The sequence below is a fragment of the Patagioenas fasciata genome, chromosome 16, assembly GCF_037038585.1.
Source record: "Patagioenas fasciata isolate bPatFas1 chromosome 16, bPatFas1.hap1, whole genome shotgun sequence".
Taxonomy (NCBI): domain Eukaryota; kingdom Metazoa; phylum Chordata; class Aves; order Columbiformes; family Columbidae; genus Patagioenas; species Patagioenas fasciata.
Genome location: NC_092535.1, coordinates 5325822 through 5338756, shown reverse-complemented (window position 1 = coordinate 5338756; position 12935 = coordinate 5325822). Strand labels below are relative to the sequence as shown.

The 12935-nt window shown below is 46.1% G+C and overlaps 2 protein-coding genes across 2 annotated transcripts in view; one reads left to right on the top strand and one right to left on the bottom strand.

Annotated features, from left to right (window-relative positions):
* Positions 1–29: 29 nt before the first annotated feature.
* Positions 30–8320, top strand: CCNDBP1 (cyclin D1 binding protein 1). Its single transcript, XM_065849677.2, has 11 exons — positions 30–179; positions 256–315; positions 830–909; positions 1525–1606; positions 2053–2149; positions 3310–3383; positions 3690–3766; positions 4252–4505; positions 4916–4976; positions 5963–6009; positions 6397–8320. The coding sequence occupies exons 1-11, from the start codon at positions 113–115 to the stop codon at positions 6503–6505; spliced, it is 1008 nt and encodes a 335-aa protein (XP_065705749.1). The 5' UTR covers positions 30–112; the 3' UTR covers positions 6506–8320.
* Positions 7266–12935, bottom strand: part of LOC136108373 (uncharacterized) — a 25692-nt gene continuing 20022 nt past the window's right edge. The window contains exons 20-28 of the mRNA XM_065850117.2: positions 12719–12841; positions 12152–12329; positions 11640–11778; positions 11148–11251; positions 10591–10833; positions 9485–9802; positions 9022–9179; positions 8441–8574; positions 7266–7534 (exon numbers count right to left, since the gene is read on the bottom strand). Coding sequence (XP_065706189.2) covers positions 7384–7534; positions 8441–8574; positions 9022–9179; positions 9485–9802; positions 10591–10833; positions 11148–11251; positions 11640–11778; positions 12152–12329; positions 12719–12841 — 1548 coding nt within the window. The 3' untranslated portion in view covers positions 7266–7383. The remainder of the gene's footprint in view (positions 7535–8440; positions 8575–9021; positions 9180–9484; positions 9803–10590; positions 10834–11147; positions 11252–11639; positions 11779–12151; positions 12330–12718; positions 12842–12935) is intronic.

Sequence of the window (12935 nt, the reverse complement as noted above, 5' to 3'; positions counted from 1 at the left end):
GGGCACGGGCGGGCCGGAAGGGGCGGGGCAGCGTTGTTGCGCCGGTTCCCGGAAGCGGGTGTGACGCGCCGCGGCGCTGGAGGCCTGCGGGGCGCCGGCCGCTCCCATAGCCATGGCGGCTCGGGAGCCGCTGCGGGAGCTGCGCGGGGCGCTGTGCGCGCTGCTGGCGCGCGTCCGAGGTTGGGCCGGGGCCGCCGGGGCCGGGACGGGCCGTCTGGTCTCTCCGCTGGCTGAGGTCTCTCTCTGCTTTTACAGAGGGCGAACCGGGCGAGGGCCGCGAGCCGTTCGAGCTGCCGCGCTTCTGGGACACGCTAGGTACGGCGGGGGGGGGCGGGCGGCGCCGCGGGTGCCGGACCGGGCTGGGCTGGGCGGCGCTCTGGGAGCCGTGGTGCCGCTGTCTGGCGGGGTGATCTGCAGGCGGGGGCTCCAGCCGCGGTTTGGGCTTTGCCCGTCACTCCGCGGTGCTGGCGGTGCCAAAACAGCGGCCAGTACCTAACAGGTGTCACAACTGGATTTCTGAAGCCTTTGGCCGCCGTTAAAACCTCACAGCACATCCTGGTGAAGGTGTCGTGGAGCAGGACAGTGGTTGTGGGTGTCACTACCAACTAGGTAAAAAAAAATAGAGAAAAAGCAGACCTAGGATATGTGCAACATACACAGCACAAACATAGCATGGAATTTTTCTTCTTCTGTAGTGTTGTTTAGAAGAAATGGTAATCAAGCAGTAAAGAAAAGTAACATCAGAGCTATTGCTCATCCACCTGCTCTGTTGTTTTATCTTTTACCCAAGTTACTTTCTGTTCTTTTGCTCCCATTGAACGCTTTCTAGGTCAGACATTGCAAGTAACGTCACAGGAAGCTACAAAGCTGAGTCTGGCATTCTCAGGGCCTGCACTGACTTCTGCAGAGGTGAGTGAAAGCCCCCACAGACTATGAAATTGCAGAGTATGTGGCAAGTCTCAGGTACCTCTTGGTTCACTTGACTACAACGAAGTAATTTGGTTCAGCTCGAACAAGGGGTGTCAGCATGGGCCATGCATTTAGAGTGTATTAATGCAAATCAAGAGTTGCCCAGAGAACAAATTTCTGTAAGTTAGGGAAACATACCGAACAGAAACATTCTCACATTCTTTTCTTTAAAATTTAGAGCTAGCTGCTGATAGTGGACAATACAAACCTTAGATCTAACAAAGAATATGTAAGATTTTTGCTGTTAGTTGATGTAAGTTTATCACTTTCGTGTTTGGAGGAGAAAAAACCAACCACCCCCAGTTCAGAATAACGATCTAAACTACTTCCTCTCTGTTGCATGACCACCCCACCAGGGTGTGTTTTCTTATCAGCTGATGATGCATACAGCTTGCTCACTGTATCTTCTTGTGCTGCATTTGCTTCTCAAGCAAGATGGCCAGTACTATGTTTCCCTTTTCTCAAAGCAATCTGAATGTGATTGCTTGTGAGGCTTTCCAAGAACGGTGCGGCCATGCACTACTCGTGGTTAATCCTCTTGCCTATCCGTTTCAGGACTGCCGGAAGCTGAGTGAAGATGTCCAAAGTGCTGTTATTGCAGTTGCCACAGTGTACTACTGGCTCCCCAAGGGCCAAGGTGAGATGGTGGCAGGAGGGCAGTCACCACTATGTAAGGTGTTGTTTCTTTCACCACTACATAAAGAAACTCAGAGACTAATGTAAGATCTGGCATCTGCAGGAAAGCAAGTTATCATGAGCAGGTGGTTCCATTATCAGCTGTTCCATAGGCTTGCAACATGTTTATGAGTGAGCCACTTGTCTGTCTACTACAGATTTCTATCTGTGAAAGAGTGAAAATGTAGGAAGCTGCATAGTTGATTGAACATTCATATTTATAAAGTGTTGAGATCCTTGTCCAAAGTCCTTTTCAAACTAGGAAATATATTGCTTCCTTCAGAATACCTGGAACTTAATTTATACAATGCGTCCATGCAAACAGAGCAGTTTGTGTGTTCATCTTCAGCAGTTACTGCACAGAACGGAAAGAAAGCAACTTTCTTGCTCTTTCTCAATCCCAAACAGGTACTACTCTTCGGAAGATGGTACGAGATGCCACCGCTGAAGTAGTGGAAGGGATGATCCAACTCACAGAAACAATTCTCAGTGCTCCATTGGACAGGTAATAATTTTCCAGAAAAAAAGGAGGACAAAGCTACAAGTATACTTATTCGGAAGCAGCAAGTGCAGGCTGCTCTCTAAGGGAGGGAGGCAGAAGCAGAGCATTGTTAAAAGGCAGGAAGGGACAGTGGCCACATCCCTCAGTATCTGAGTGAGCAGAGAAGTGCTGCTGAGGGCAGTGAGATTCAGCTGGGAGTCCAGATCATCAGACAATCCTATAGCAATGAGGTCAAGCTGGAAAGTCAGGCCAGCAAGGCAGGGTCAGGATCAGGTTCAGAGAGAGTAACCAGCATCACACACCATCCAGTGATTGCCCCGCATGTCCATTGCACTGAGCTACATCTGAGGTCATGGTGGGAAGGTCAAATGAGTGGGTCAAGATCAAGGGAGTGTGAGACTGGATGCAGACATAACTGCTACATGGCTGGGATGTAGCACAAACAGGGCCCCATAAATGAACCTCAGGGTGAAAGCATCTCCTGGTAAAGAAGGGCTGGCCCTCACTTCTAGATTTCTTCACAACACCTCCTATCAGCAAAGGAGCTGACCTTGTACTTAGACAACTAAACTGTTCAACTGAGCCAACTAAACTAGGAGAGTGGAATACACTCAAGGTACCCTCTTTGACCTGGTGACTGAGTCAGGTGCATTTATCTACATGGGGAATAGATTTTCAGCCTGTCTGTGGCAAGGAAAGATGCTGGGAGCAGTATTTACGTGAAGGTGCAGGATAGCGTTTGCGCTGGTTTTGCTCTTGAGATGAAATGTCATACGCCATGATTGCACAACTTTATAAAGCTCGTTATTGGACCGCTGTGGGCTGCCTCCTCTCTGTACAGAGTGCACGTCACTGCCATTGAGCAGAGGTTAGCAATCTCTAATACTGGCTGCAGATTTGCATAGATTCTGAAAGATAAATAATATGCCTAAGCACTTAGAGGGGCCTTCGTAAGAGTCTGCTGCTTCTCATTCCAGTGGATAATTAAACTAGGAGCCAGCGCTTCTGGCTTTACGCAGACATGAGATACTAGAGACAGACTGGTTGGTGACATCTTTCCAGCAGAGCTTGTACTAGGGTGCATCATTTTTGGTGCAGAAAAAAACACAGTCCAGCAGAGTGGTGTTATTGAGTCTAACTTTGGGGGCTTTGTGTTGTTTCAGGTTGTCTCAGGAACAACTCATATCAACTGGTGGTGTGTGGGCGGCGTGTGAGCAAGTGCGCAACCTGCCACGGGGTGAGTGTTTTATACGCAGAACAACAGAACTAGGACGTGTTGTCTTAGAACATCAATAGCGCTTGCAAGGGGCATTCTAGCTAGTACGATGAAGGCTCTCTCATTCTGCAAAACCTGACTGGTTTTCAAATGTATAAGACTGGAAGCCAGTCCACATTCTTTACATGGCAACAATGCAGCTCTGAGCTCTGCAAAAAGTTTGATCCTATAATCTCAAGATTTAATGTTCGCAAACCTAAATGAAAATATTATTGCATGCTGATTTGAATCAGTGCAGTGCCAGTTTTCATCCTTTTGCTTTTGCAGATAACCAGGCAGCAGTTGCATCAGTTTTGGCTGCATGTCTGGGTGTGGTCAAGGATGCTCTGGAGGAGATGGAACATGTAAGGAAGCCCCTAAGCCTGTGAGGATCCTGCAGGATGGATTGCAGTGATGGTTCCGTGATGGAACACAGGGATTGTTTAATATACAGGCTTTGATTTAAATTTATTCTGATATGAGCTAGATTATGTTATTATGCTCGAATCTTAATGAGTACTTAAGTCTGATTTACTTTATGTAAGGTTTCCATAAAGCCATGTCCCAAATTGCAGGAAAGGTTGGGGTGGTGGGGTGGTTTACGCTGGTGTAAGAATGGCGCTACTTGCCAGGTTTTTGCTGTTTGCTATGTTGAATTTGAGTGGGAGATTAGTTTTTCTTGCTCTGGTCCTGCTAGGATTAACAGAATCTGTCAACTGAGGTGCTGGTGGGAGAGAGATTACTTCAGAAATTATTTGTAGGATTTTTAGATTTTTTTTTTTCCCTTTCCTCCTGGGTATTGCTGGAGTTGGTGTCAGGCTCTGGGTTTTCAGTGCATCTGTGTTCTCAGGCGCTGGTGGAAGGACAAGACCCCTACAGTGACATCATGGAAGATGAAGAGCTGGGCTTTCGGGGCAACAGAGATATATATTGGTCAGAAGCTGACCGGAAGCTGCTTAGCTCCTGCATGGGATTAATGAAGGCTTCTAAAGCTTGCCTGAAGAAGGTCTTGGGTGTAGTGGAGGCTCATGGCAAAGCCGATTCTCCAGACCATATCGCTCAGCTGGATGATATTGCAGACATTGCTAATGAGATCAGTCCAAGGTAAGCAAGTCTCTCCCCATGCTGCTTTTTGCTCCAGAGCAGTCCCTGTCTTTCTTGAGGTCTAACAAATGGGTTAGGAAAACCTTTATGATATTGAAGCTATGAGCAGGCGGTGTAAGCAGCCTTGGTGGGAAGGCTGTTATGGCACAGGCTGTTGAGAGTTGTGCAAGTTAGGAGAGGAATTTAAGTTGCAGCTTGGGGTGGAGCTGTGGCTTTGTCTCACTCCAAGGTGAGAGTGGCACACAGGTGTCTGAGAAGGCAGTGCAAGCATCCCATGGGTATGACTGACATCTCCTTGTCACGTGCTGCTGTTCCTGACTTACGTTCAGGGTGGATATAGACTTTGATCAGGACTGGTGAGCTGTACTATCAGGACTTTTCTTCCATTGCTCTCCTTTCTTCTGTTCTAGTGTTGATGAGCTGGCACTGAGCATGTATCCACCCGTGAACGAGCTGGCTGTGCGACTCAACGTAAGTGTCTGCAGTTTACTCGCTTGACTGTAGAGAAGGGAAAGAAATTGAATTGGAGGGAATATGTGACTGTCAGGGAGAGGCGGATGCTAGTGACGGTCTCAGTAACAAGTTCTGGGGATGAAGAGTCCTTTGGTTCTTGCACACTTAGCTTCCTTCAGGTGGAAATGCATCCCTCATCTTTACTTCTTTAGGGAAGAGCATGGCCACTTGAGCTTAGACTCAGAACCATAATCCATAAAGACATCCAGTGATGATACCTCAGGGAAGTGAGGCCTAAGGCTGCTGATGTACTGCATGTCCACTTTCTTCCTTGGATAATATAGACTTGCTCAAAAAAAGTTATCTAAATTAAAAGTGCAAATTAAAAATTCCCACCGGGAGAGTGGTTAAGCACTGAAACAAGCTGCTCAGAGAAAGCAGTGGAATCTCCATCTTTGGCAATACTCAAAACTTGGCAGGGCAAGGCTCTGAGCAACCTGACTGAACTTTGAGGTAGACCTTGCTTTTAGCAGGAGATTGTAATAGATGACTTCCAGGGGTCCCTTCTGTCATAAATTAAGTATGAATCTTCTCATATCTGTGACTTTTTATTCTTAATTCTGGTTTTGTGCCCTTGATCAGTGGCTTGATTTTTTGGGGGGGTAAAAAGACCCTTTTGCTTAATATCAAATTGCACTCGAGTCAGTCACCTGTAACTTCATGTCTTAGTTACTGATTTATAATAGGCTTATCTTTTTAAAGAAGAAAGCATTTTAAACTTATGGTTTAAAAAACAGTGTGTCTTTATTTCCCAGCCAGCAGTAGCTTGGGAGACACTCCCAGCATGGCAGTGACAGAGGTAGCTTCTGCCTCAGGATTTGTGGCAGTTTTACTAATTCTTGGCTGTGTTGGGAATTCCTACACCCCCCCTTTCTTTTCCAGTATTGCTGATCCCCTTTATTTCCATATTTGACTCACTTTATTTCCCCTTTGTTTCTTTCTAGGCTGCTAAATTGGCCTCAGTATTAAAGAAAGTCTTGGAGATTACAAAGTGAGTATGAGTTACAGTTTTATAAGTGTGTGTTCCCTGCTTTGAAGGTTGATATCTTTCTGCCTCCTGTCAAAGGTGACTCATTTCTGGACTGTAAATGCACTCATTTTGTAAAGATTAGTATGTTATCCAGTCACAAAGGCTTGGGAGCAAGAAAAAGATGGTAGGGATGAAGGTGGTTCCCACTGAAGACACAGACACATGTATTGAGGTTTGGGACTAGAGACATGGATGTGGATTCTTGCTTGCTCAAAGCACTCTGAGGCTATAGCAGTCCTGTCTTAATGCTGTGATGACTCAAGACTTCATGATACCCGTATGCTTTCTGGATGCGTAGGTATAAGACACCCAGGAAGGTTTCCTAATGAATTTCCTCCACTTTTGCAGGACAAGCCACGTGTGTCCACCATCAGAGGAAGGCTGGGTGCAGTTTCTAACTGGGGCAGTAGATCACAACATGAACAAAATCAAGAACTTCACACAGGGTCAGCTTTAGCTCTTCCAAGTCTACATGTGTTGCTGCCATTGGCTCTGGCATATGCTTTTCCAGCAAACCTTGCTGTTCTCCAGCTACTGGGAGAATGATGAGAACAACGTTTTTAGGAGAGAACTTTACTGCCACTTGGTAAAATTTTCCCAGGAAGTTGCCCTTTGCCATTGCAGGAGGTGTCATTTTGCTTGGATTCCTGGGATGATGCACTGCTGCATCTTAAGGCTGTGAATGTGCCCCATTCTTCAGACGTTACAGCTACTATGGGGTTCAAAGAACAATAAAATATTGCTAGGTTTGCATGAGTGGCTTTATCTGTTTTTAGGTGGCAGAGGATATATACAGACAGAAAGGGCCGTGCTGCTTTTGCAAGCAGCCTGAAGAACCATTAAAAATATGCAGCCCTACTGCTATTTCCTGTCTAACCTTAGAGAAGAGTGAACTACGTATCTCTTTTCTGTTTCCTCAGAAAGCAGTAGAAAATATTTATAACTTTACCAATATCAAGGATCTCTAGGGGGATAAGGGTATATCTCTAGAGAAATGCTACATCTGTCATCACTTTAAAGTTCTAGGACGTTCTTTTTTTTGCCATGGATAGGAAAGGATGACGAGGCAGTGGTTGGTTCAGCATGTATGTGTGGTGAGAAGTGCAGCACCTGCTTGAACACATCTTTGTCACAGTGAGGTTCAGCTTATAAAACTGGAGAGTGGGCACAGTAGCAGATGGGAGCAAGTTGAGTTTGTACAAATAATCAAAGTCAGATGTGGTTTTAAATATAACTTTAATTAAACTGTTAACAACTATGCTTGCTGAAGATCAGAGCACAGATCATGACCACTCTTCTGAAAACAGGACAGCAGAACCTGTTCTAGGCTGGACATCAGGCAGCTGCAACGTCGATAGTTTTGTAGCTCTTCAGGTTCTGGAGTTGAAGGCAGGTAAGATGTGCAGTGAGTCTTCTGGGCCCTGCTTGGATGGGGGTGAGTGGGATTTGCAGCTCTTGAGTGCTTTGAGGTTGCACAGAGCCAAACCTGAAAGGTGAGAAGAGATGATACAGGAAGCACACCTCTTTATATTTCTGGTTCCCAGGAAATGCGTTTGCTAGACAGGAGTGCCGTGCCGAAAAAATGAGAGGGAGAAAAAAAAGGCAGACAAATGCTAGCAGTTACCTGGATCACAATGGAATTGTGATCTGACTGTAGTTTGAGAGGGAAATATGTCAGGAGGGTTGAATTCCCCATAGAATCATTTAAGTTTACTTTGTCCTAATGAAGCTTCTGGAGAGAAATGTGGGTTTTTTCATGTGAAGGAGCACATGTCTTTTTGGATGACTCCTTGCTAAGTCAGGTTTGCCCGGTTCTTTATGTAGAGAAGGGGAAGACATTTAAAATTGTACCCAGGGACTCTCTTTATTGGTGGCAGTGGGTAATGGGTTGAAAGAGATGTCACAAACAGTGAGGTTTTACCCCACTGATGGATGTTCAGGTGGCTAGCTAAAAAGCAATTGATATCTCAACATCAAACAATTTGTAAGTTTCATAGCTCATTTCAGTGACCCATAACTGTTGTCTTAGTTGATGTGTGGTTTTGCATAAGTCTTATGGTACTTCTCTTGTTACCCTTTTTGTTGGCAGGGCCCTTTCCTTCAACCTTTGGGGTTGAAACTTTCACAAATATTATACTGGGTTCAACTTATGTATTACACATCTGTTGAAAGTTCTGTTATCTGGCTGTTTTTCTTTTCAGTGTGAAAATCTTCTCTATCTGTAAATAAAGGATGGGATGGATGCCTGGGGCTTCCGTGCTGTAGCAATCTCTTCCTGCCACATTTTGCCTGCTTATTTTTGGAGAGAGCCTTTCCTGTGCAAGGGTTTCTTGAGCTTGTATTGTGTCTCTTTTTCCACATACCGTTCGTAGATTTATCAGTTTGCGCTCACCTGTACTTCCTTTGTCTGTAAATGAGCCCTCGCCCTGCAACTACTATCACACACTTCTTCAGGGGTTCGATAAGAGGGTTCAGGAGGCTGATCTTTGCTGTGCTTGGCTGATATTGCACCATGTTTTCTGGAAACTGTTGAAAGAGGAAAATGAGCTGAAACTGAGGGACAGAAAAGGTTTCTTTTATGATTAAAGGGAGATAATTTTTATATATATATATATATTTTTTTTTTTTTTTTTTTTGTGCCAGAGGTTGCAGCCTGAGCTGCCAATTGCCAGAAGAAGCAAAGTCCAGCTTACTTTATTCTCAACTACAGTCCTCTGCTGTAGTTTCTTTCTGCAACCTCTGATCTCTAGGCTGGTGAGTTAGGAGTCATTGGGATTTCCCGATGCTTGCACATAGACAGAAGTAGAGGTGAGAATGCTGTATACAACAGTGTGGCACATCTCGCCTTTCCCAAACTGGTGTCTCAGTGCTTTGAAAGAAGACAGCATGAGATCCACTCAACCCAGCTGCTGCTTATGACTATGAAAGCTGTTTTCTCACTACTGCAGTAACAGAATGATAGGCTGATCTAACCTCAATAGTGAGAGGGGGGTCACAAATGCTGATCTCTTCCTGTGCAAAATATATGTAGGAGTCCTCATCTCTCAGCACAGCAGTCAGCCTAAGCAGATGGTGTTCTCCCAGCTCTTCTCTGTACCGTGAGTAAGGCACAAAAACCTGCAGGTTGTTAGCTGGAATACACAGAGGTGAAAGATGACAATGCAGAGGGTAAGTACAGTCTGGTCTTAGTCTGCATGGCACCCAGGAGTGTCTAGTGCCCAACATTGTACTGAAAGCTGCAACATTTGAAAGCTTAAGTGGTCCCAACTGGATTTGCAGATTCAAAATCTCTCTGGTGATGTTGCCAAAGTTTTATTTCAATCACCCACAATCAACTATTCAGCCGGCCTTTTGCCAACTTATGGCTAAGTGCATTTTTCCTGAAGTGAGAGGACTTGATATACTTTTCTAACCATGCACCCCATAGAGTCCTTACCTTCGTTGCTTTTGAGGATAAAATTAAACTCTTCCTTCCAAAGTTGGGTAATGGGCACACCATCATAATGTAGGGACTGGATCCCAACTACCAGGTGAGTAGCCTTTTCTGTACCACTGTGGTTAAACACTTTGATGGAGAGCGGAACATCTTGGCCCAGTAGCAGAGAACTCTCTGACTGGAGGTGGATGTAAAGGTTAACTGGCTCTTCAAGGGCAGTAGGAATGGAGCTAAACTGTGTTTCGCTGCTGCTGGTTCTCTCAAGTTTCTTTATCTTTCTGTAGACTTTGTCAAGTACTCCTTTTTCTTGAAGGGAACCTGTCACAAAAAAACAAAACCAAAAACTTATTTTAGTATTCTTTCCTGTTTATTATTGTGAACCAGTAAATGCAGAAGGATGGAGTTGAATTATCCTGGCAGTGCTGTAGATAACTTTCTAAGAGCACAGAGATCCTGTTGTCCTTCTGGTTAGAGCAGTTTGAGAATTTCGGCTGAAAGGACTTTCATTGGATATACCTGAAACATTCTGCTTGGAAAGATTTGTCATAGTTTGTAAAGCACCTTGGTGCTAACACCTCTCAGAGCTAAAGAGGCGGTTGAACACAGTTCTGTGTTCTCTTGTGCTGGACTGCAGCCAGGGTGGCAACGTGCCATGAGCTGAGATGGGATGGTAGGGTTGGGTCAAGAAAACAGCACTCAGTAATAGGTTCTGGAGGGGACCAACTTTTTAAGGAAGGGGTTTAGACAAGATCTGGGAGCACAACAGTCCTTTTCAGAAAGCCGGAGTCTAAAATTTCTCTTTATATATTACGGGGTAATGGGACATGAATGTTCAGAGTATAAAGTAACAGGAAACAAGGTTTTCCAGGCAGGAAAGTGCCCGGTGAAGAAAGGCCTGGATTTCTAGAGAGCTGGTTAAAATAATTAAGCAGGAGGAAGTTTGGGGTATGGCCTGTGCTTTGAGTCTGTAGACAGCAAGAGCAAAGTGTTCAGGAAGCGGAAGCAGGAGAGGTGGATGCCCCTAATGCTCTGGTATAGCTCTGCTCTCCAGTGCTTTACCCATGGTGCTGGCAGGGAATGTGAGCAGTCACTTGCCTCCCCCATACCTTCCGGATACTTGTAGTTGTGTGTGATGTCCTCGCAGCGTTCACTGCCTACACCCTTGGTGCTGATGTTGTTGCCAGTGTACTTTGTGCCACTGAGAGCTGGCATTAGGGTGTCATCTGCTTTTTGTATCCAGACCTGGCACTTGGCATTGATGGCAGCAAAGAAGTAGCAGACATCATAATCAACTTCTGTGTCCCCTTCCTTGATGGCGTGAACAGGGGCTGGCCCACAGAAGGATGGACCTGAAGAGAAGATATGGCCCAGTTAAGATTCAGATGCCTTACCAACAAGACCCATGCCTAGTTTAGACCTATAGTAGGAGTGGTGAAGTATCTAGTTCAAGAGGACATGAGGGAACAGTCCCGTGATAGAGCTCTTAGAGCTACACAAGCTGCACAAACCAAACTGATGGGTGATGATTAAAGTCAACAGGCTGAGTCCTGTCCTTTTGCATCCTTCCATTGGAAGCTGGGGGAGGGAGGAATATTGAACTGCTTTATTTGCTCTCCACTCTGCTTCCCTCTCTGCCTCCCAAAGCCCATCTTTGATATCTTACCATTGCTTTTTTCCTGGCAGGTGGCATCCAGTGCCTGCCACCCGCTGTACTCTGGTAGCAAGTCAGCTCGAGCCATCCAACATTCGTTCCAAACGTGGAAGGTCCTGCAAGAGACAACATCATGTGTTTATACCAAGGGACTGAGCCCTGAGATACACTAAAGTTTTAGCAAAACCACAGCCAATTAATACTCCTTTGAAAGAGCTCCATACATGTGGAGGAGAGCAGAGACCATGGTTTTTGACCCAAGTGGAGTTTCTCCAGCTGGACTGGGCTATTGTTATTCCTTTGTGGACCACAGTAATAGGGCACTCTTCAGTTTGGGTTGCAGCAATGTCTCAAGAACAGGTCTTGTAGGCAGGATCTCAGCTGAGCTGTCTCCCGTCCACCTCTCTGCAGCTGTTTAACTCTTTTCTTTCCCCTGCCTCTTGTCACTTCCTAGATCCAGGTATGGTCTCAAATTCATACTTGGACCCTGCCATGTTTTCTTACCAGACACGGGCACTCTTGTCTTGTGTAAGCAGTCTGCCATCTTCATCGTAATACTCATCCACATTCAGGCTGCTGTTAGTGTTGTGAGCCCATGTAAAGCCTGTGACCACCCTGGTGGGAATTCCCAGGCACCTCAGAACTGCGCAGAAGAAAGAGCTGTGAATCAGTTGAGCATCCTGCCCTAAGGGTGCCTCTGCTGATAGATCTAGGGCCTTTTTTGGTGCTAGCACTGTTAGGAATGGCACCAGGGCTGCTGTTTGGACTTTGCAAGAGGCATTGCCCCCTCAGGGAATAAGCTATCATAGGTGCATTCAAGAGTACTGACAGTCTTCTATCTCAAAGCTAGTGATGCAAAGTGTTGATGAGGAAACTCAGAGGATCTGCCTCTTATCTAAAAATTTAAGGTTATATTACTGGGATCTGTGTTAATCCACAAATCTAGGCATACGCTAGAGGTTCTACAGACCAAACAAGGCTTTGCTCAGCACAGAAGTCTTTGACCACTACTACACCTGAACACATGACTGCAGCAAGCACCCAGCACTGCCCGTGTCGGACAGGCTTGCATCGCGACGCGAGCCACTGCCGGAGGATGGGGCTGCTTCCCAGCCACTGGGAAGGGGGTGTCCCATTGTAGTATTGCCCGGTCCCACATTCTGTCAGGATTCCTCTAAGCTTGTCACAGTTCAGCTGCGGAGGATGAGAGAAAGATGGATTAAGGAATTGCCTCTCTTTGGTGGCTACACCTCATCCTGCTTGATGAAGCTACTCCCAAGGCAGATGAAACCAAAGGGACTTTTGTGCAAAGCATGAAGGTCATGGCCGAGCAGAACAGGTGCAGCTATCTCCCCTGAGATTTACTCAGTAACTCTGCTAAGAAACTCCTGCAGCACTACTTGTCTGCTGCTGGAATATCAGGAAGGGCTGGAGATGGGCAGGAGGTGTTGTGTGGAACAGCCCTGGACAGGTGTCCTCTTTGGTCAGTGGGTTGTTATGAACTGGGGTTGAGGAGATGTGAGCCTTGGCGGCGCATTCGGGTTGTTTCTGCTAGGGTCAGCGCTGCCGTCTGCTCTCCTTACCATGGCAGCGACTGTGCGGCAGATGTGAACAGGGTTCTTGCGCTGGGTGTGATCCTTGTCCCGCTGATGGCGTTCACCTATATCCAGCAGTGTGAAGCAAATGTCAACAATATCCTCCTCAAACTGAAACAAGAACACAACATTTCAGGAAGTTTGGCCTGAACATTTGTTCTCTGGAATCCCTGCAAGGCTTTGTAACTGCAGAATATTTCTCCCT